The sequence below is a fragment of the Microcebus murinus genome, chromosome 18 (assembly GCF_040939455.1).
Source record: "Microcebus murinus isolate Inina chromosome 18, M.murinus_Inina_mat1.0, whole genome shotgun sequence".
NCBI lineage: Eukaryota > Metazoa > Chordata > Mammalia > Primates > Cheirogaleidae > Microcebus > Microcebus murinus.
In genome coordinates this window covers 29,418,944-29,444,122 of record NC_134121.1, presented here as the reverse complement: position 1 = coordinate 29,444,122, position 25,179 = coordinate 29,418,944, and the positions used below count along the sequence as shown (strand labels likewise).

General features: G+C 36.5%; 1 protein-coding gene across 19 annotated transcripts in view; it reads right to left on the bottom strand.

Annotated features, from left to right (window-relative positions):
- Positions 1 to 25,179, bottom strand: part of BCAS3 (BCAS3 microtubule associated cell migration factor) — a 539,137-nt gene that overhangs the window by 441,315 nt on the left and 72,643 nt on the right. For all 19 annotated transcript variants that reach the window (XM_075994398.1, XM_075994401.1, XM_012775078.2 and 16 more), the window contains one exon: positions 10,458 to 10,530. In XM_075994398.1, coding sequence (XP_075850513.1) covers positions 10,458 to 10,530 — 73 coding nt within the window. The remainder of the gene's footprint in view (positions 1 to 10,457; positions 10,531 to 25,179) is intronic.

Genomic DNA, 25,179 nt, shown 5'->3' with positions numbered 1-25,179 from the left:
CATTACCCTCACCAATTGTTCAAACTTTCTAGGACTCCTGACTACCTTGCTCTCAAACCACACAACAGCTTGGGAGAAAATAAAAGCTAACATCAAGAGTGCTCTAAAACAGATGGAAACATTGACTGCAAACAACACATTAAGGAGTTGTGCCAGTACTACCACGTCAACCCTCTAAACCAGGCATATATAAGGAACCCTCTAAACCAGGCATATATAAGAACTTTTTGTTCTCATACAAATATGGTTAATATGGTTCCTGTATCCATTGCCATGTGATGAACCACTAGAAATCATGGTGGCTTGGGTCAATAACTAATTTATTTCTCTCACATTTTTAGAATTAGATGCGTGGTACCCTCTGATGTTCTCTCGTGGGCTCATTCATGCAGCTATATTCTACCTCTGAGTTGGCTGGGGGTTGGCTCAGTTGGGAAAGTGAGGGCAGTTGGATCTCTTTTCCCATGTAGTCTTTCACCATCACATGATAATGACAATGGTAGTTTCACACAGCAAACCCCAATATAAAAACATTTATTAAGTTGTATTTCTGGTATGTCTACCAACATATTACTTGTTAAAGCAAGTCTTACAATGAAGCTCAGATTCACATGAGGGCGAACTCCACAAGAATCTTGATAGGTGTGACCTGGAAGTGTGATTCCTTGAAAGGCATCCCTATAATATCAAAAATTGAAAACAGTGTACATTTCAAAGTTGTTTGATATGATATTCTCTAACTAGAAATTGCTGTTTTGATTAAACTGGCAATAACAGTGTCTTTGCCCAAAACCTTACATAGAAATATTACTTATATTTATTTTAATGTTATGTGCAAAAGCCATTCTGCTAAAAAAAAAAGGGGGGGGGGAAGGGGCGTATGTAAAGTAGTACAGTATAGCTTTTCAAGAGCTATTGTATAAAGTAAATATGTAGCTAAATAAACATTTGCAGGTATGAAACAATGTCAGGAATCAGAAATTCATAAACTTAATAACAGGAGAATATGAATGACGAGTTAACTGAACTGAGGAAAAACTGGAGGTTGTAATTTTACATAATGTGTATCACTTTAAACTAACAGATCACTCTAAGCTCCCACTGAGATTTGTTCAGGCTGTGTTTTAAAACTGTATTAAGTGTGTGTAAGGTGTGTAATGTCCTGGCTTCTGTGCCTTCCTTTTATCACCACAGGAAAACTAAAAATTGGCTTTAAGTAAATAAGTGAACTGGGGCCATGATAAATGTGCATAATTAACATTTATGCTATTGTCTCTTATTTACTAAAGGTAGTGTTAACATTTCAATATATATAAAGAATATCCCTAAGCAATATGACAAAAAATAATTAAATAGAAGTAATTGTAATGTCATTTTATTTCCTTAAGATTTCCCTACATCCATAATTAGATAAACAGAAATCATATCTAATATGTACTAAAGCCTTAGTGGTTCTGAGTTAAAACTAAAGCCCAGAGGCCCATAAGTCATCCATATTATTGGATCCCCTAGTACGCTAACCCATCTCATTAAAAATTTCTATGCCAATGCAGCAGCTCTCCACATAAACAGTATACCAAAGATGTACAAGCCCTTTCTTTGAGCATCAAAGACAGCTACAGAGCCACAGCAGAGAATTACAAGCCAGAATACCCAGGCAAGACATGAAAAATGCCAGAGAGACGGGTAAGTAAAAGACTCGGTGCATGAATTTGTTGCCAAGGAACTGCTGGAAGAGCCCATGTCTACGAGCAGCAAAGACTGGAAAAAGGACATATATCTAGTTGAGTGCCACCAGAATTACTACGAGCCTAAACTGAGATTCCATCAAACCTCACAAACAAAAGAAATAAAAACCAGTCAAAATTGAAAATGCTAAGTACTATATGTGATGATTCTGGGGCATTTCATGACAAAAAGAAAAGTCATATACCTATTATCCCAAGCAATTTCATTCTACTTCTAATTAACATAACTCTTAGTTACTTTAGACAAAAGCCGAAATAAAGTCATTTCAGTACTACTTCAAGACCATGACATTGTGCTTAACTTGCACCTAAATAACTACAGCTTTAGGGGACTGGCTCCCAAATACTACTCCATTGACTTCTGCCAATCCAAGACAACATTTTTGGCAGCTTGTAACAAAATAAGAAAAATATTAATATTGTGAACAAACTGTATTCTATTTTTTTAATTATCTTATTTCAATAGATTTAGGGGTACAAATGATTTTTGGTTATATGGATAAATTGTATAGTTGTGATGTCTGGGTTTTTAGTGCACCTATGACTGACTCAATATAGTGTACACTGTACTATCTATCAGGTGCAATGTATTCTATTTAATCAATAGTCCTCAATTTTGAAATTAAGTCATTGCTTCTATTTAGCTATTAAAATTATTTTGCTTTCCTCAAGGTAAATTTAAGGTAAGAACTGATAGTCTTATAATTTTTAAGCCTTTGCTTGGCAAAAAATTTGTTTTTGTTTTTCTTATTCTTGAGATCCAATCTTGGAAATAATGGCCACAGAGTGTATATTTAGCAAGACATAAGGGATTCCTAACCAATTAAGATACATTTTGTCTCATTCTTAGAAGAATTTCTCCCCACTCTATTGATACAGTGAAAGTTTCCAGACAAGACTTTTAACTTCTTTCTTCATTGATAATATGCAGCAGTTAATCACATGATCTTCAAGGTTCTTTCCACTTCCTGTATTCTATGATTCTCTATACGTAAAGGTCACATTTCCACATGATGTATATAATGAGATTGGATTAAACATTCTTCAGGGTCTGCAAATCAGCTGTTGGATAATGTTACTCTTTTACTATTATTCATGGCCAACAATAACCTAAATATAAACAGCTACATTCTGGAAACTGTTTAACATGTAATACACAATGAACTTTGTTTCCTCCTTCCCTAAAATTATTACATAATGTACTGCCTTAGTTCTTGGATCAGTAACACAATAAACATTATCCCTTTCCAAGAGCTTAAATGACTTATCTGGAATGATAATCATGTAGTCTCTTTCATACACAAAAATATATAAGACAAAACACTACATTACCTAAATAAATGGCGTTTTAATGACTGTCATCAATGCAGTAAGAGCCAATATTTTAAATTTTGAGCTAAATGTAATGTGTTTATTTATAAAGGATAAAATAAGAAAAACTGGGGCTCTTTTGTTAAGAGCTGATTATATGAACTGGGTCATTCTTGCTGGACCCAACTAAATCCAAGTCAAGGGGCAAAAGGAAAAAATAGAACACTTAGGGCACATAGCACCTGCTCCAAGAATAATCTGCGAGCATAGCTGTTGAAATGGCCTGCCATAACCCTAATATTAGTTTTAACTATTAGCTGCTGAAATGAACTGCCACAACTCAACCACCATCACTTACCAGTCAGCATGCCAGCTCCTGAAAACATCACTAGTGCCAATGAGCTGTATTCCAAAACAGTAAGTAGTATTTCTATCCCAATCTTTTTGTTTTTCAGATTTACCAAAAGCCACTCCAGTCTGTGTATATGCCCTGAATTGCAATTCTGTTTAATATGCATTCCCAAATAAAACATCTTACATAGAAATTGGTCTCTATATTTTTATTTATTTTGACATTAACACTTGCCATAGCAACTCCCATCTTCTTTGAAAAGGCATTATAGATTTCTAAATGAAAAATTATACATCAAAAGAAAATATGGCCGGGCGCGGTGGCTCACGCCTGTAATCCTAGCACTCTGGGAGGCCAAGGCGGGCGGATTGCTCAAGGTCAGTAGTTCAAAACCAGCCTGAGCGAGACCCCGTCTCTACCATAAAAATAGAAAGAAATAAATTGGCCAACTAATATATATAATATAAAAAAATCAGCCAGGCATGGTGGCTCGTGCCTGTAGTCCCAGCTACTCGGGAGGCTGAGGCAGGAGGATCGCTTGAGCCCAGGAGTCTGAGGTTGCTATGAGCTAGGCTTACGCCACAGCACTCACTCTAGCCTGGGCAAACTTAACCTCCCTTTTTTCTTTTTTAGGAATCTTTTTACCTCTGAAAATAACTGAACAACTGGTTAGAAAACAGAAAAGTAAGTGCAAATACATGAACATGAAGGTTGGGGCACCCTTAATGATATAGGCATGTTCCATCTACAAACTAGCAAGGTCTGTATGTATGCAGGAATGCCCTCTGTAAGACAAGTAGTATAGTCAGTGGAAAGAATGAATGTAGCTTGGGAGTCAGGGAAAGGCCCAATTCCATGATTCACTGTGTGACTAAACTTCTGTTAGCTTCAGTTTCTTCATGTATCAAATGAGAATAACACAATCTCCTTTACCATGTTCCTTGTAAAATTAAATGAGGTTACATAACAGAAAAAAATTTTATAGATCTAATAGATAGCAAGCATTCAACAAAAGTTACTTTTCCTTCCATCCCGTGGTGCTATTTTAGCATAGTAAACAAACATATGCCTCATAAACAATTAGGGTTATAACTTATTTTTTTTTAATCCCAGGACCTGGGAAACAGATTGTATAAGAATTCATTTATAGCTAGATTCCTCTATTATTATATTCAATTTGAATGAAAGGGTCTAGAATAAACCACTATGGCAAAAAAAAAAAAAATTATTTTGAGCTGATGTCACCTGAGTTCCTGATCTACCTAAAAGGAGAGCCTTCCAAAAGAACTCAATTGTCATAAATCCCCTCTTCCAGGACCACACCAAAGCAGACATTGTCAAAAACCTATCCTATCTTCCATTTATTCTCCCAGGGATCCAATTATCTTTCCACAATGTCATTTATAACATTAAAAAAAGTCATTTGTGTTGCTATAAGTGCCCTTTCTCCCACTCCACTTGTAAGAACATCATGTTCTCCCAGATGTGCCCCCCTGCCCTTCTACAACCCCAGCTCATATTAAGATGGTTTATAAATCACCTTAAGTCACAATTCTTTGTCAACTTCTATGTGTACATATGTAATTAAATCTGACTTTTTGTCCTCTTGCTAATCTGTCTTTCCTCAGTTTAAATTGAAGGGTCCCCCCTACCAAAGAATGTAAGAGAGCAAAGAAAAAGTTTTTCTTCCCCAACAGTAGTTACTAAAGAGTCTACTCTATTCAACATTCAACATTGCTCACCTACTACATTTAGAGAAAAACTTAAAACATATACACATACACACAAATCACTCACTCTGATTAGAAAAAAAAAAAAACTATTTACCAACAATTGTAATGTAACACTCCCAAGAAACCATCCCATATAAAAATGTCTTCTTCAAAGTAAACATTTTAACAAAGATATACCACACAATAGTTTAGTTTATTGTAATCAGATCAGCAATTAAATAAGTGATAAGGAAATGCTTATTTCCAGCTGGCCTCTGGGATTAATTAGAAAGGTAGAAAACAAGAGAGAAAAGGTGAGCATACAGGTAAGAAGAGACCTTGGAATAAAAAGTTACAGTAGGTCTATAGTTGATGAAGTGACTTATGGACTTAATTCAAAAGTTTCTTTACATTTATTTATCAATAACCATTCTTTAAAACAACTTAGCAAATGATACAGACATATAGAAGTCTCTTCCTAGAATAATTTCCATACCATGAAATAAATTAATTTTAAAGAGTAAAGACAGGCCGGGCGCGGTGGCTCACGCCTGTAATCCTAACACTCTGGGAGGCCGAGGCGGGCGGATTGCTCAAGGTCAGGAGTTCGAAACCAGCCTGAGCAAGACCCCGTCTCTACCAAAAATAGAAAGAAATTAATTGACCAACTAAAAATACATATACAAAAAAAAAAAAAAATTAGCTGGGCATGGTGGCGCATGCCTGTAGTCCCAGCTACTCGGGAGGCTGAGGCAGAAGGATCGCTGAGCCCCGGAGATTGAGGTTGCTGTGAGCCAGGGTGACGCCACGGCACTCACTCTAGCCTGGGCAACAAAGTGAGACTCTGTCTCAAAAAAAAAAAAAAAGAGTAAAGACAGAAGGAGGGAGGAAGAAAGAAGCTATAGTACATTATTTTAAATAAGCACTTGCTATTAATCAGGATTATCTTCATTATACCTGTGATGATTAATTTTATGTGTCAGCTAGAAAAAAGTATTCAGATATTTATTTAAACATTATTCTGTAAAGGTATTTCTTTTTTAGGTAAGACTAAAATTTAAATCCGTAGACTTTGAGTAAAGCAGATTCTCCTTCATAACTTGAATGTGCCTCATCCAAAAAGGTGAAAGCCTTAATGGAAACAAAACTGACCTCTTCAGAGGAAAAGGAAATTCTCCCTTCAGACTGGAACTGCAACTCTTTGCCAGGTCTCCAGCCTACCAAGCTACCCTGCAGATTTTCAACTTACCTTACATACACATACCACACTGGTTCTATTTCTGGGGAAAATCCTAACTAATACAATCCTCTAACCATCAAATTCATCCCTCAGTAAGTGATTTCGTCACCAAGAAGTCTAATCACACAACCACCATAAAATTCATCCCTCAATGATTTCATCACCAAGTATAATCACACTACCACCATAAAATTCATCCCTGAGTAAATGATTTCATCACCAAGTATAATCAAACTACCCTTTCCTTTTTGACATTATTCAATAAATAAATTCTATAAAAACAAATGTCCTTAATCATACAGCTAGGAAGGTTGAAAAAAAAAGGAGAATCTTAAAATTGCAAAGCAAGATAAGCTATGCAGGTAGCTGAGTTCCACAAACACACCTTTTTGTGGGGCTTTCACATGTCTGCATAAACCTGACATACTGAAAACTTTCACTTACAAACTTTCCCTTCTTGAATATGGTGCTGAGTTCCTCTAGTGAATTTATTATTTCGCGCTTTAGATCTTTTCAAGTACAGAATTTCCCTTTGGTTTTTATATAATTTCTAATTCCTTGTAGAGATTTTCTATTTGTTGAGTTATTGTCATACTTTCCTTTAAGCCTTTAAACATAGTTAAGTTTTTAGAAGATATGCATAATTGCCCATTGTAAAATTCTTGTCTGCAACATTTAATACCTGGAGACAATCAGATATGATTTCTATTGTCTGCCTTTTGTTCACTATACCACACTTTCCTATTTTTTGGCATGTCTCACAATTTTATATTTGGAAATAGATACTTTATATTATATGGCATAACAATTCTGGATCCTATGAAATCTGTTTTCTTCCATAATATTAGTTACTGATGTCCACGCTTAATTTTACTATTTTATTCTTGCTTTATTTTAGACCCTGACTTCTGGGGAATTGCCCCTGTGTCTATGCATCTTAGTGGTCAGCCAATGATTCAACAAAGGATTTGCTCAAATACTATAAGTCAACAAAGTTGTTGTCCTGTTGCCAAAGGATCTGCACATCTTTCCAGAATTTTCTTTCCCCTGAACCCTTTTATGACTCCTCTGCATGTCCATGAAGGCTCAGTTAACCATTACCTTAGGCTAAAGGAGCCACTGCCCTTGAAATTCACATGCTACCTATATAGTAACCTTCACAGATAATGCTGCTAGGCATGTACAACACCAAGCACAGCAGGTAAGATATCATTATTCCTCATAGCCTTCCTCACCCTGGAAGAACCGCTACACCAACAAAGCCTGGAAGGGGGAAAGAGTAAAGTGCGATGGAAGCAGCTATAAGCACGAATGCCACAGATTCCCACTGTTGTTGTGCCAAGTTTAACAGTTTCCCAAGTTTAAACACTTTTCAGATGGTTGGTTGCATGCCTTTGGTTGAGTTCCAGAGCACTACAATAGTTGTTTTCAGCTGTTTTGTAGATGGACTTAGTGCTAAGTCACAAACTCCCATGATTGTTTTTGTTCTGTTATGGTTTTTTTAGGTTTTTTTTTTCATTTTGAGAACAATTTATTCCAGCAAATTTGCACATGAGGACATGAAATAATTTCACTTAATCTGTACCAATGTTTCATGCAAAATCTTAAATTTAAATGAATCACTGTAGGTAATCTGGTGAATTTCTCCACATTATTTTCCATCACTCTAAGATTTTTTTGTTTTCTCGTATTTGGAATTTTTTTTCAGCAATCTGAGGTGAATTCTTTTGTGGGACTAACTACATAAAAAAAATAAGAAAGCTTTCCATATGCTTTTCATGCACTTTCTGTTAAATTGAGTAAGGTAGCTGATTTTCATACTTAATTTATGTAGTTTGAAAAATCCCCCAAACAAAACAAAATCCAAACAGGTGGTTTGTAGTGAAGGAATACAACAAGCATTATTATTATAGACTAGGACAATTCTTTTTCTAATACAAATTACTTGGATAGAATAAAGTAGACAGCTCATGCTGAGAAAACTGAAATGCAGAAAATGCAAAAGTTAAAGGACAGACAATACACTCAGATCCATGTCTCAGGCATGGATCTCTGGATGTTTTTTGAGACAGTGCCTAGCCCTGTTAGCCAGACTAGAGTGTGCAGTGGCATGATAGTAGCTTACTCCTGCCTCAAACTCCTGGGCTCAAGCAATCTGCCCACTCAGCCACTTAAGAAGCTATGATTACAGACATCTGCCATCACACATGGCTAATTTATTTATTTATTTATTTTTTATAGAAGTGGGGTCTCACTATGTTACCCAGGCTTGTCTTGAATTTTTGACAGCAACAGGTGTAAGCCACCATGCCTGGCCAACTCCCATAATTCTTAAGTATTTATTCCAGTTTCTCTTCCACTACTAAAGCTTTATAACCTATGTTGCAAGTCCTACTTACTCTTCTACATCTACTGCAATATTTCTCATTCCTTAAGACCCAACCTATGCTGCTCCTTCCCAATAGGTTTTCTCTCATTAATCCATGCACACTGATCTCTCTCTTCTCTGGATTCATATCAAACATCAATATTAATTAATTATTTTGCGTGTGTTGCGCTTTTTCTTCTCAGCCAAGTCTTTGAGGAAAGAAATTGGATTTTCATGATTTTCTATCCTTATCCTATACCTGGCAAAGTGTTGAATACACAGTAAATTCTCAAATGCTTTAATGTCTACTTCTATCCAAAAATTTACTCTTAAAGAAATTTGACTTGTAGCTCATGAAGTCAAATCATACCCCTAAGAAGCAATAATCAAGACTCTTTGTCAGTATCAATCTCTGATGTTCAAAAAAGAAAAACTCTATGATTTAACCATGTTATACCATTTAACAAATTCTTTCCTTTTCCAATGCCCCAGTACCTCATGATCTAAAGTGCATACCATGAGCTGAAGACTGTGGCAGAGGCTGCTACTGGCCAACTTGATATCCATTTGATAATCTTCCTTTACTAACAAAGCCATAGTGACTTCCCAGCTTTCCTTGTAGCTAGGAATTCAATTTGAGGAGATACACAAACTGAAAGGCAGCAGCCATCTTTAGAAAGAAAAAGGAGTCACACTATAAGGATGTCAAAGCTAGAACAAACCTAGGTCACGGATGACATAACTGGAACATTCTACTAGCCCTGGACTTCCTATCCATAGGCTTCTAATGACATGATTTGTGTTGGCCATGGTAACATTATGAGCACCTGAACATAATTCTCAATTGGAATTATATAACGAAAAGGTCACTATAAAACTGATAATTAATTTATTATAAACCTTGGAGAAGAATACTATTTCCATTTAATATCTGAAGAAAGTAGAGAAAACATCTGACTTTATGATTAATAACAATTCATCACCTTAGTCCATAGCCCTCTTATTGTCAAAAATGCAACTAGCATGGAAATAAGAGCATGCTTGCTTGAGTTTGAATTACTAGCTCCACTGTGTGAAGTAGTGCCTCAGTATTTCTAGACTGCAAAATAGGAATAAGAATGGTATTTTTTCAGGATATTATTGTACGGAATAAAAGAGAAAACTCATGCAACACCTATAGAGCAGTGTCAGGCACATGCTACATCATCAATAAATGTCAGTTGCTGTTAATAAAAATAATTTTCATTACATAATAAAAATAAGTTATTATTATTACCACCTAATAGTAACTTCTACTCTGCTGTAAAAAGGCGATCATGTAAAAGTGAATATAACAAATGGAAAAACTTGTTTCATAGGTCGAAAAAATAAAATAAAATGAAAAAAAATAATAAAATTAAAGAAAAAATTTTTTAAAAAGTGAATATAGTGGAAACACATAAACTAAAAAATATTTTCTCAATGATGGGAATAAATTCTAATCTAATATTTGTTTTCTTTTGGCTCCAGCTATCACCTTGCATATGAAAAAATAGAGAGCAGAAAAACAAAAAGTTTAGTGACTGAGTCACTAACTATGAAAACCCTAAATATATTTTACTTTGTTTTTCTTCTCTCTTATGAGAGCTTAGCCTTATAGTTACAAAGATTTTATAGCATCAGTTTTCCCTCTGGAATAATACAAATTTGTAATAGGTGATTCAAAGAATTTTTTAAATTTCCTTACCCCGAAGATCCAATGCTCTTACAAACACCAAGGAGGGGTCTTTTTTCAGCAAAGTTGTCACATTTTTGAGCACCTGATAGGGAGCATAAAACAAACTGTAAACTTTGAGAAATATTCTTGTATACTGCCTGTTATTTTCATGATTTCAAAATACTTACAACTGAGAACAGAGAAAACTATTCATTATAAATTAACAAACTTTACAGTGAGCAAAAAATAGAAAAGCTAAATAAACCAACATCATTTAAAAAATTGAACCAGCATTTTTAAAATGTTTTGTAAATTGGCACCACTGACAATCTTATACACATTCTCCATGAGATCAGAAAACCACCACACACCCACCAACTAATTATATGAAACTAGTATGATCCTGATATCAAAACTAAGTAAAGGAGGCTCAGGACAGGAAAATTATAAAATTTTACACCATTCTCACTGATATACATAAATGCAAAAATCCCAAGTAAAATATTAATAAAGTAAATAGCAATATATTAGAAAAAAAATAAAATCTCAGAACCAAATTAGATTTACTCAAGTAATAGTAATAGTTTAACATTATAAAATCTATTAAAGTAATTCATCATATTAACATTTCGGCAGAGAAAGAATTCAGTTAGATTCTGTATCTAGTCATAAAAAGAACAAAAAAAAATATGTTTTTAACCCAAAAATGATCTACAAAAGACCAACAGCAAATTTTACAGGCAATAGTTTAGAGTATTCCCATTAATATCAGTAAATAAAAAAGGATACCCAGTGTCGTCGCTTCCATTCACCCCTACGGTGTAAGTCCTAGTCAACATAATAATAATAAACGAACTCAACAATATTACAGGATATGGAACTAATATAATATCAGCAAATAAGCAGAAAAAATAAAGTCAGGGAAATATTTGTACAGAATGGCTCTGAACCACATGAAAAGATGGTCAACCTCATACATGAAAGAAATTCCTTAAAACTTTATTGAAAATGGGTTATTGGAGTTCAGGACAAGCCACCTCCAAAACATGCATCTTTGGCCTACTGATTATTTTGATCTAAAGGCACCTGAAAAAAAGTAGATTCAAGAAGGGCACTCTGACCTGCCCTTTGATTCCAATAAACAGGAAAGACAAACACCATGAGAAAGATGACCTTCCTATATCAGGAGGAAAGAAACATTCTAATCACCAGAGATAGAAAGTCAAGGATGAGAGAAATTTGTACAAACTTTGTTAAACTAACCCGATCTTCCTAGGGACTTCTCCATAAATGCCACTCTTTGTTCAACCAAGTATATAAGAGCTTAGGCCTAGGCACTTCTTTTGACTCTTCATTTTTCTGAGAGGATACACATGTACATGTAAAATTTTATTAAATAAAATTTGTTACCATATACTGATAGTTTCATCTCTGGTATCTCAGATCTATTCCAGGTATGGATGCTTCTGTTCTTGTGCCAGTCCCAGGCTGATTTAACTATTATTGCTTTATAGTACAGCTTGAAGTTAGAAAGACTGATGCCTCCCAGTTTGTTCTTTTTACTTAAGATTGCTTTGGCTATACGAGGTTTTTTCTGGTTCCATACAAAGTGAAGAATTATTTTTTCTAGATCTGTAAAGAATGCTGGTGGTATTTTGATGGGGATTGCATTAATTCTGTAGATCACTTTAGATAATACTGACATTTTAACAATATTGATTCTACCGATCCATGAACAAGGTAGATTTTTCCATCTGTTTAAATCATCTGCAATTTCTTTTTTTAGTGTTTAGTAGTTCTCCTTGTATAAATCTTTCGTATCTTTTGTTAAATATACTCCTAGATATTTAATTCTCTTTGGGGCTATAGTAAAGGGTATTGCGTCTTTGATTTGAGTGTATATTGATATTATAACTGAAACTTTACCAAATTCATTTATTAAATCTAGAAGTCTCTTGGATGAATCCATGGGGTTTTCTAGGTATAATATCTTATCATTGGAGAAGAGCGAGAGTTTGATCTCATCTGCCCCAACTTGGATGCCCTTAATACCCCTCTCTTGCCTGATTGCTATAGTCAGGACTTCAAGCAGTATGTTGAATAGAAGAGGAGATAGTGGGCATCCTTGTCTAGTTCCAGTTCAAAGAGTGAATGATTTCAATTTTTCCCCATTTAGAATGATATTAGCAGTGGGATTAAGGCAGACAACAATATACAATGGGGAAAAGAATCCTTCTTCAATAAATGGTGCTGGGAAAACTGGTTAGCCACGTACAGAAAAGCAAATCAGGATCCCTACCTCTCACCTCTCACAAAAATTCAATCAAGATGGATAACAGACTTAAACCTAAGGCATGAAACCTTAAGAATCCTAGAAGAAGATGTTAGGAAAACCCTATCAGACATTGGTCTAGGCAAAGAATTTTTGAGGAAGACCCCCAAGGCAATCACCGCAGCATCAAAAATAAACAAATGGGATCTGATCAAATTAAAGAGTTCTGAACACCCAAGGAAACTATCAGTAAAGGAAATAGCCCACAGAATGGGAGAAAATATTTGCCCTCTACACTTCTGATAAAGGCCTAATAACAAGAATCTACCTAGAACTTAAAAGAATTAACAAGAAAAAAAATCAAACAACCCCATCAAGAAATAGGCAATGGAAATGAACAGAAACTTCTCCAAAGAAGACAGAATAATGGCCTGCAAACATATAAAAAAAATGTTCAACATCTCTAATCATCAGAGAAATGCAAATCAAAACCAAAATGAAATACCACCTAATCCCAGTAAGAATGGCCTGTATCAAAAAAACCCAAAACAACAAATGCTGGTGAGGATGTGGAGAGATAGGAACACTCTTACACTGTTGGTGGGACTGCAAATTAGTGCAACCTTTGTGGAAAAGACTTTGGGGATACCTCAAACAGCTAGAAATAGAAATATCATTTGACCTTGCAATAGCATTGTTGGGCATCTACCCAAAAGAGCATAAGACATTCTAGCATAAAGACATCAGCACCCGAGTGTTTATGGCAGCACAATTCACTATTGCAAGGGCATGGAAACAACCCAAGTGCCCATCAATTCAGGAGTGGATAATTAAAATCTGGTATATGCTCACAATGGAATATTACTCAATTCTAAGAAACGACAGTGAACTAGCACCATTTATGCTATCCTGGATTAAGCTTAAGCCCGTTATCCAAAGTGAGGTGACACAATATCAGGAAAATGGGCTCCGTACCTACTCGCCATCAAATTGGTGCTGACTGATTAAAACTATTGTGCTCAAATGGTGGTAGTGTTCACCAGGGATGGGGGGGGGCATATCCTAGGGATATGGCGAGCATTGTGGGTGGGAGGGAATACCTCTAACCCTTCTTAGGCAGATGTCAAAAAAAAACAAAACTTTTATCAGGTGGTGGGCAAGTGGGAGGGAGGAAGAGGGGAAGGGTGTATAGTTACAAAATGGGTACGGTGTACACCACCTGGGGGTTGGACAGGCTTGAAGCACTGGCACGGCGGGGGGGGAGGGGTGGCAGGGGCAATATATGTAACCCCAACAATATTTGTACCCCCATAATATAATGAAATAAAAGGGAAAAAAAATTTGTATGATTTTCTCCTGTTAATCTCTTTTATGTCAGCTTAATTCTTAAGCCCAGCCAGAGAACCTTAGAGGTTAAAGTAGAAATTATTCCTCTCCAACAATACTATGGCTATATTTTTAAGATACCTTATCTTTCATAAACAAGTAATAAAATATTAACCAATAAACTGATACGATATCTGGAACATGTTTCAAAATAATCTGTAGAGAGGGGAATAAATGTTAATAAAACAAGATTAGTCATACAATAATAAAGGATGGGTCTTAGGGATCATTATACTACTCGTACTACTTTTTTTTTTTCATGTAATGTTCATTTGTTTTTTGGTTTGTTTTTCTTCTTTTTAAGACAGACTCTCACTCTGTTGCCTGGGCTAGAGTGCCATGGCATCAGCCTAGCTCACAGCAACCTCAAACTCCTGGGCTCAAGCAATCCTCCTCCCTCAGCTTCCCGAGTGGCTGGGACTACAGGCATGCACCACCATGCCTGGCTAAATTTTTCTATATGTTTTTAGTTGGCCAATTAATTTAATTCTATTTTTAGTAGAGATGGGGGTCACGTTCTTGCTCAGGCTGGTTTCGAACTCCTGACTTTGAGCGATCCTCCCAATCCAGCCTCCCCGAGTGCTAGGATTACAGGCATGAACCACCACACGCGGCGGCACACTATTTTTAAAAAAGAAATTTTCCACTTAAAAAGACTTAACGGGCTGGGCGTGGTGGCTCACACCTTTAGTCCTAGCTCTCTGGGAGGCCGAGGCGGGCGGATTGCTCGAATTCAGGAGTTTGAAACCAGCCTGAGCAAGAGCAAGACCCTGTTTTTACTATAAATGGAAAGAAATTAATTGGCCAACTAAAAATATATACAAAAAATTAGCCGGGCATTGTGGCACATGCCTGTAGCCCCAGCTACTCGGGCGGCTGAGCCAGCAGGATCACTTGAGCCCAGGTGTTTGAGGTTGCTGTGAGCTAGGCTGACCCCATGGCACTCACTCTAGCATGGGCAACAAATCGAGACTCTGTCTCAAAAAAAAAAAAGACTTAACGATGTTGACATACATTGAATTTACCTAAGAGCTTCTCAAAAAAATCCAAAAGTATGATCAAATTTTCTCACTCTATTAATCAAAATTGAATACAAATATGTGTTAATCCAAAAAAATCACAACTAGGACTTTGTCCTAAACAATTTACACTCAGAAATGAGAGAAATAACTGTTTATAAGATTATTCACAACCAGGCATGGTGGCTCACGATTGTAATCCTAGCATTCTGGGAGGCCGAGGCAGGAGGATCACTCGAGGTCAGGAGTTCGAGACCTGCCTGAGCAAGAGCGAGACCCCATCTCTATCAAAAATACAAAGAAATTAATTGACCAAGTAAAAATATATATGGAAAAAATTGGCCGGGCATGGGGGCGCGTGCCTGTAGTCCCAGCTACTCAAGAGGCTCAGGCAGCAGAATCACTTGAGCCAGGAGTCTGAAGTTGCTATAAGCTAAGCTGACACCACAGCACTCTAGTCGGCAGAACAGGGTGAGACTCTGACTCAAAAATAAATAAATAAGTAAAAATTATACGGAAAGATAAGGTTGTCAGAACAGCTAAAACAAGTTTAAAAAAGAAGAAAATGGGAGAAATCACTGTAACATATTTTAGGAGTTACATGGCTACAGTAATTCAGATTGAATGGTATTGGCAAAAAGGATAGACACACAGACCAAGGGAAAAGAGGAAAATGCAGAAATAGACCCACATAAGCATGGCCAACTGATTTGCTTTTTACAAAGGCATAAAAGCAACTTAACAGAAGATTAGTCAATAAATGGTCCTGCAGTAACTGGATGTCCACAGAAAAAAAAATAACCCTAACCCTCATATTTGTCCAAACTTAACACAAAATTGATTTTAGATTTAAATGTAGGCTGGGCATGGTAGCAAGCACTCTGAGAGGCCGAGGTAGGAGGATTGCTTGAGAACAGCGTGGACAACATAGTGAGACCTCATCTCTACAAAATGTACAAAAAATTAGCTGGGCATGGTGGCATGCACCTGTAGTGCAGCAACTCGGGAGGATAAGGTGGGAACATTGCTTAAGCCCAGAAGTTTGAGGCTGCTGTGATCGCACCACTCTACTCTATCCTGGGCAAAAGAGCAAAACCATGTTTCTTAAAAAAAAAAAAAAAAGTAAAACCATACAACATTTAGAAGAAAGTATAGATGAAAATCTGCAGGACATAATGTTTGGTAAGATCTCAGACATAACACCAAAAAGTATGAGCCATAAGGGGAAAAAAAAAATCAATAAACTGTTTTTAATTTAAACTATAAACTTTTCTCTGTGAAAGAGCCTGTTAAGAGAATGAGAACACAAGCTATACTCACACTCAAAAAAATACTTGCCAACCACATATCTGACAAAAAACATGACAAACATCTAGAATATATAAACTCAACAGTAGGCTGGGTGTGGTGGCTCATGCCTGTAATCCTAGCACTCTGGGAGGCCAAGGTGGGAGGATTGCTCGAGGTCACGAGTTCAAAACCAGCCTGAGCGAGACCCAGTCTCTACTATAAAAATAGAAAGAAATTAATTGGCCAACTAATGCATATAGAAAAAATGAGCCGGGAATGGTGGTGCATGCCTGTAATCCCAGCTACTCGGGAAGCTGAGGCAGTAAGATTGCGTGAGCCCAGGAGTTTGAGGTTGCTGTGAGCTAGGCTGATACCATGGCACTCACTCTAGCCTGGGCAACAAAGCGAGACTCAGTCTCAAAAAAAAATAAAAGAAAAAGAAAAAATAACAATAAAAAAAACCAATATTGAAATGTGAGAAGCATGAGGATGGAGAACAGAATAATGATTCTCAAGGGTTAGGGATGTGTGGTGAGATAGCATAAGAGAGAATAGTTCTCCCTCATGAGATAGAATAGTTCTGTATCTTAACTGTAGTGGTGGTGAACATGTGATATAAAGTGGCATAGGACTATGTTCATGCATTCTACCAATGCCAATTTCCTGGTTTTTACATTGTCCTATACTTATAGAAGAGAGAATCATTGGGGAAAGCAGAGTGAAGGATACACCAGACCTCTCTGTAGTAATTTTTGCAAATCCTGTAAATCTGTAATTATTTCAGAATATAGCTGTTTAAAAACGGAAGATGGAATGAAGAGGAAACTCCTTGCTAATATTGCTTTAAAAATGGTTTTCTATAATATTAAATAACTTACATTTTGCTATTTAAAAAGGTGCGTATGTCAAAAGAATGAGAAGACAAGCCACAGACTAGGAGAAAATATTTGCAAAAGACGTATCTAGGCCAGGCACGGTGGCTCACGTCTGTAATCCTAGCACTCTTGGAGGCCGAGGCGGGCAGAATGCTCAAGGTCAGGAGTTCGAAACCATCCTGAGCAAGAGCCAGACCCTGTCTCTACTATAAACAGAAAGAAATTAATTACCCAACTAAAATATATAGAAAAAATTAGCTGGGCATGGTGGCACATGCCTGTAGTCCCAGCTACTCAGGAGGCTGAGGCAGAAAGGATTGCCTGCTCCTCAAGCCCAGAAGTTTGAGGTTGCTGTGAGCTAGGCTGACGCCACGGCATTCAGTCTAGCCTGGGCAACAAAGCAAGACTCTGTCTCAAAAAAAAAAAAAAAAAAAGCCGTATCTAAATTCCTAAATCTCAACCAAAACAAAACAAAATGGGCAAAAGACCTGAACAGATACACACATGGCAACAAGCATATGAAATGATGCTCCACCTCATATGTCATTACAGAATTGCAAATTTAAAAAATGAGATAACATTGCACATGTATTAGAATGATCAAATACCAGAACACTGACAACACCAAATGCTGGAGAAGATGCCAGCCACACTCTCATATTGCCAGTGGGAATGCAAAATGGTACAGCCACATTGGAACACAGTTTGGAAATTTCTTAACAAAACTAAACATATTCTTACCACACAATGCTGAAATCACACTCCTTAGTATTTACCCAAATGAGCTGAAGACTTTTGTCCACACAAAAACCTGTATATGGATGTTTATTTATAACTATTTTATTTATAATTGCAAAAACTTGAATACAATCAAGATGTTCTTCAGCAAGATCAATGTATAAATAAACTGTGGTACACCCAAAGGACAGACTATTATTCAGCACTAAAAGGAAACAACCTATCGAGCCATGAAAAAGAAATGGAGGAAAGATAAATGCATGTTACTCAGTGAAAGAAGGTAATATGAAAAAGCTACATACTGTTTCCAACTATATACCATTCTGGGACAGACAAAACTATGGAGACAGTAAAAAGATTAATGGTTGCCAGAAACTGTGGGAGAACATATGAATAGGCAGGAGCATGAAGATTTTTTAAGGATTTTTAATTTTTAAGTAAAACTATTCTGTTCAATATTAAAATACATCTCATTACACATTTATGAAAACTCACAGAATGAACACCAAGAGTGAATTGTAATGTAAGGCATGGACTTTGGGTAATCATGATTTGTCAGTGTAGGATCACCAATTTTAACAAATGTGCCACTGTGGTGCAAGAAGTAGATAGTGGAGATGCAGGGTATGTACAAACTCTATTTTGTGCTTAATTTTGCTGCGAACGAAAACTGCTCTAAAAAACAAAGTTTATTCGTTAAAGATAAATGTAGTAAGCTCATGCACACCTATGTTCTCTGCAGCATTATTCACAATAGCCAACAGGAGTAGAAGCAACCCAAAAGTCCACTGATGGATGAACGGATAAAGGAAATGTACTACATACACAGAATGGAATATTATTCAGTCTTAAAAAAGGCAATCCTGTCACATGCTACAGTGTGAACGAACCTTGAGAATATTATAAATGAAATAAGCCAATCATGAAAAGACAAATACTGCATGATTTCATGATTTCACTGCATAAATTAACTCATCGTCTTAGTCCATTTAGGGTTTCTAGAAGAGAATACTTGAGACTGAATACTTTATAAAGAAAAGAGGTTTATTTGGCTCATGCTTCTGATGGCTGGAAAGTTCAAGACTGGACATCTGATGAGAGTCTCAGGCTCATTCAACTCAACAGAAATCAGAAAGGCAGCCAGTGTGTGCAAAGAGAGAGATCACATGGTGGGAGAAAGAGGGGACATAGTCTTTTTAACAACCAGCTCTTGTGGGAACTAAGAGAGCAAAAACTCACTCATCCCCAAGAGAAGATATTAATCTAGTCATAAGGGATGCACCTCTATGACCTGAACACCTCCCAGGAGGCTCCACCTCCCAACACTGCCATGCTGGGGATTAAATTTCAACATGAGTTTTGGAAGGGGTAAATGCCCAACCCATAGCACTCATTTAAACAAAAAGTAGAATAGTAGCTGCCAGGGGTTAGGGAGAAGGGGGAAATGGAGAGTTGCTCAATGGGCATAGAATTTCAGTTGTACAAGATAAAAAAAAGTTCTAGAGATCTATTGCAAAACAATGTGAATAACACTACTAAACTGTACGCTTCAAAATGATGAAGATGGTAAATTGTATTTTATGTGATTTCTACCATAATTTTTAAAAACATTTAAAGGTACATGTGTATGTACATAGATAATATAGATGGTAGATAGATATTTAGTGTACATTAAGTACTACATGCATAAATACATAAAAAAGATAAACAGTAATCTCAGGATAGAGGATTTACTTATTATGGGTTTAAGAAGGAGAAAACATTTGGGAGGTGTAGCCAGGGGACTTCAAAGCTCTTTTTCCTTCACTTCTTAGGCTGGGTGGTAATAAGCATTTATAATATTAACAATCCTTAGTAATGGAGGCTCCAAAAATAATGAGGGTTAATCTATAGGAAGACAGGTTCGTGGTTATACATTTAGACTGTGACTTGACACGGTATAATACTTCTTAAGTGTGATTATAATAAGACTGAAAATGAAAACAAGTTCTGTCATCTTATATACCAAATTATACTATTAACACCAGATGCTTGACCCCAGGAGGTTGAAGCTATGGTGCACTATGATTACACCTGTGATCAGCCACTGCACTCCAGTATGCGCAACATAGTGAGACCCCATCTCTTAAAAAAAGATTAAAAATTTAAAAAAAAAAACCACAACCAATGTCTATGAATAAAATTTTCTATAATTATTTAAATATTTTAGAATTGTATAACAATAAGTGCCTACATCTTTTAAATAAATCTGTGACAATGTGTTGCATCAAGAATGTTTACTCAGGCCGGGCGTGGTGGCTCACGCCTGTAATCCTAGCACTTTGGGAGGCCGAGGCGGGCGGATTGCTCAAGGTCAGGAGTTCAAAACCAGCCTGAGCGAGACCCCGTCTCTACCAAAAATAGAAATAAATTAATTGACCAACTAAAAATATATATAGAAAAAATTAGCCGGGCATGGTGGTGCATGCCTGTAGTCCCAGCTACTCGGGAGGCTGAGGCAGGAGGAACGCTGAGCCCCGGAGATTGAGGTTGCTGTGAGCCAGGCTGACGCCACGGCACTCACTCTAGCCTGGGCAACAAAGTGAGACTCTGTCTCAAAAAAAAAAAAAAAAAAGAATGTTTACTCAAACATAACTTACTATAGATTGTGTTAAACAAATAAATCAGATTTCACAATTAACAATATGACTTTTGATCCAAGGACAAGTTAAAAATTAATTGGTTCAAAGCCTACAGTATTTATGTTCCAAATTAATTATAACTGAATTCATCTATACAGGGCCAATTCTTCACACCTACATATTTCACCTTCACCTTTAACAATGCCTGTTTTCCTTCTACATCCTGATCTATACAACAACTTTACAGTTTGTGCCTTATTATACATACCAGTTTGATATTTTGATGAATGAAACATCAAGTTTTAAAATGCAAGTAATAGTGGCAAGAATGGTGTGACCATTTGCTTTTCTCAAACCTGTATTGAAGAACTCCATTAGTTTTCACTGACCCACTGAGGTATATCAGTCCAGCAGACATTCCTCTATAGGTCAGCCACATGACACTAAAATTTTAAACTACAAAATAAAAGCCCTATAATGAGAACAACATAACCTGCACAGCACCTACTAGAATATCCATGCAAGTAGAAAAGACCAGAGTCTGCGATAAACAAATATTAACAAAATATTCAAATTTAACTGGGGCATGCCCTACAGTAAAAAATATTCTAGTTTCAGAGTTAGAAAACAAGGTAACAAAATCTTAATTCTCCTTTAAATAATTTTATTGTGGATAGCTTGAATACAATTCTAATATGTCAGTATAAAAATTCTACAATCTCATGAACATTGCAGCTATTAACTTGTTTTTTCATGCAGTATAAATAGCATGTACTCTTCATGATGCCTAATGGAGTCATCACCCTCCCATAATGTAATCCTCCAAATTGCAGCGGATTAACTTTTTATATATAAAATTTTGTGTTTATTTGCATGTACAATAGAGAGAATGACGTTACACACACCTGTTCTACAGCATTTAACAGAATGTACCATGATGATTGAAATGAAAAGCGGCTAGCTAAATCCATCAAATATAAAAACTATTGCAATCCTGTTGCAAAGTCCTTTTGTTAAACTCCTTTTATTCTAAATCCTTTTAATTCTGTCCTATAACACTAAAACATTTATAAAAAGCTTAAAATCCTAATAAATCGCACAATTAAAGTAATGAAAATGGGCTTGCCCACCGAGTCACTAACTCCTCACCCACTCAACAAAATTCAAAACAGTTTGCCTGTCAGAAAATGTTAAATAATATCCCCAAAATACACACCATTGTAAACTCATTTAAACCAAAGAGTTTAAGCTCATAAATCAGCCTTAAAGATTTCAAGACATCAAATAGAAACAGCTTCTGCCTGAATCCAAAAGCAGATCCAGAGGCAAATAAAAATTCAACTGATAATGAAATATCCCATCTCTACTCTTTTGACATTAAAGATGGTATCTTGAATATAAAGATTTTACACAAAAGTATGCTAATACTAATGAATTTTCACTGATAAAATATTTACCAGAAGGATTCCATTGAACAACTAAATTCATTCTCATTTTTGCCATTTTAAAATCATGTTTTATTTTACTGAAATTATTTTCTATAAGATAGATTTAATTCTATCAGTTTGCCCTTATTAGTTTTTCTTATAGATTTATTCAATGTGAGCTTTCTAATGTAGGCAGATTTTGCAGATCTAACTTTTAGTTGTACAGCTTGATTTTACTGTCAATAAATTCTATGTGCAAATTTTTAGATTTTTCAGGGTTTTGTGTGCTACAATGTTATATTTTCTTACCAAATTTCTATAAACAATCTTCATTATGAATTAAATAATCCTCTGGTTTATTTCTTATCTAAACAGGAAAATGTTTAACAGAGAAGAAAGATATGAAGTAGAAGATGAGACAAGAAGAAATAAGAAAACAGATGGAGAGACTGTAATCACCATCCACCAATAAGAAAGAAACAGGACATAAATCTTATTACCTTGAACTGTTTTACCTAAATATAATCAATAAATACATCTTTGCTATTTGCCTAAAATATCTAAAATACTGTGTACATATTTTATCCCCCAAAGTGACCTCAAAAAGTTTATTAAAGTATATTAAAGACATTATTTTTTTCAACATTAAATGTATGAGTTATCGCTTAACGTTTAGTAGCACATTCTATTTCACTTTGATGATCAGGCCCCTGTACTCTTTCACGGATTAAACTTGTCCTACCTTAAAAAACACCAAATACTAATATTTTACAAAGGAGTAACTGATCTTAAGAGAGGTTAAATAAATTGTCCACATTATTATGGTACTACATGGCATGTCTGAACTTACAGGCTGGCCCAGAATTCTTTCCTCTGTTAGTTACCCTTACTCACTGAAAAGAAGTTACTATCAAGGGGTAAAAACAAATCAACTCCTCTACTGAAAGTTATAAACAAAATTATTGATGAAGACTAATTTACAAAATGCCTTAGCATTTTAATCCTCTCATCTGTTAAACAGGGATAAGTACCAGTATGATACATAGAACTGAAGTATCAAAAAAGAAAATATATGCAAAGGACTAATCATGGTGTTGCAAAATTTAAGAAGTCAAGCTTCATGCGATTGTTGTTTATGGCAACTCTTTACTATGGTGAAACCAGTCATCTACTTTTCTGGTTAGAAAAAAAAAAAGACACTATTGACATCTCTGACTCCTACCTTGCTCTTCTTATCATGATGCCAATATCTCCTTCACATTTTTCCACATTACTCACTCTGTACCCACATTGAAGAATACCTAATGCTGTAATTTCTACTCTCTGGTTAGAAATATCCAATTTCCACAAGCATCTGTAGGACAGTGGGAATAAAAAAGAAAAAAAAAAAAAAAGAAAGAAATATCCAATTGCCTACTAGAAATCTGCCTAGTTCGCTTGCATACTTTTTTAGGTCTTTGCCAAAATACCTTCTAATCAGAAAGGCCTTTCTAGAGATCATCTTCTATCATGCTCTATCTCCTTACCCTGATTTATTTCTTCATAACACTTAACAGAAACTCATATTGTTGAAGTTATATATTGTTGATTTACTTACTTGCTCAGCACACTGAAAAGGTAACTCCATCATACAAAAAGACCTGGACGAGAATGGTCATAATAACTTTACTCGTAATAGCTCAAAACAATGTTCAACCCAAATTCTGCCCCTATCCCCCAAACCCAAAACCCCTGAGCTAATCTGAACCACTCACCCTGGCAAACAATGGCCTCGCAACAGGGGAGTTGGGGAATTGGTGCCCCAGGCCATTGGGCTGGGCAGTGTTGTCCCAAGGGCCCAAAGTGTACTTTCAGAGACCCCTGGGGCTGCAGGTGAGGGCCCAGGCAATGCTAGGGCCCAGTAAGGCACCAAGGGAAGGTGACCATCAAGTGTGACTTCAAGGAGCTACAGAAGCTCCTCAACCTGGAGGAGTGAGTGGATTCTAGAGCAGTTCACCCACAGAGCTGGAGATTGATGTAGATCAGCTCCTGGACATGAAGAGTGATGATACCTGGGCTGCGAGGTTCAAAGAGCTGCTGGTTGACTGTTACAAACACACTGAGGCCTTCATCTCTGGCCTGCTGGACAAGATCTGGGGCATGCATAAGCTGACCACACCCCAGCAAAAGTAAAGGTCCATGACCCAGGTGAACAGTGGCTCCCACAGGATATTCACAGCCCACCAACCTCATAGCAACAGTAATACCAGAGACCCTGCAGCCAGGCCTGGTGCCATGAGCAGGGCTCCTCATGCCCCTTGCCCTGGCCCAAGGGCCTCTCCCCCTCCCTCTCAGTTTTTCATTTTGGGGGTTCTTCATTGTTATTAAACCGATAGGACTTTTTGTGTTTTTATTTTGACTCTGTGATCTGGGCCCTTAAATGAAGCTAGGATATGCCTTTGGTGCAACAACAACAAAAAAAATAACATTAAAAGCCAGGAAAATTACTCTCAGAGGTAAAAGAACTCAGAATAGTACTTAAGCCTCTGTGAGAGATCAGGGTGACTCAGAAATTGTATATGGGAACTTTCTGGGGTGATAAAAATGCTATCTTTGTAGAAAGAGGTATAAAGGTATACATATAACAGTGCATACATTAGTCAAAACTCAGACTATAAACATAAATCCATGCATTTGCCTACTATAAATTATACCTGAATTTAAAAATTTAAGCAAATAAAAAATATGTTCAGGCCGGGCACAGTGGCTCACGCCTGTAATCCTAGCACTCTGGGAGACCGAGGCGGGCAGATTGCTCAAGGTCAGGAGTTCGAAACCAGCCTGAGCAAGAGCGAGACCCCGTCTCTACTATAAACAGAAAGAAATTAATTGGCCAACTAATATATATATATATATATATATAAAATTAGCCCGGCATGGTGGCGCATGCCTGTAGTCCCAGCTACTCGGGAGGCTGAGGCAGAAGGATTACTTGAGCCCAGGAGTTTGAGGTTCCTGTGAGCTAGGCTGACGCCACGGCACTCACTCTAGCCTGGCAACAGAGCAAGACTCTGTCTCAAAAAAAAAAAATATGTTCAGTGTCAAAGGACATTAACTGCAAACATTAACAGTGGTTGATTAGAGT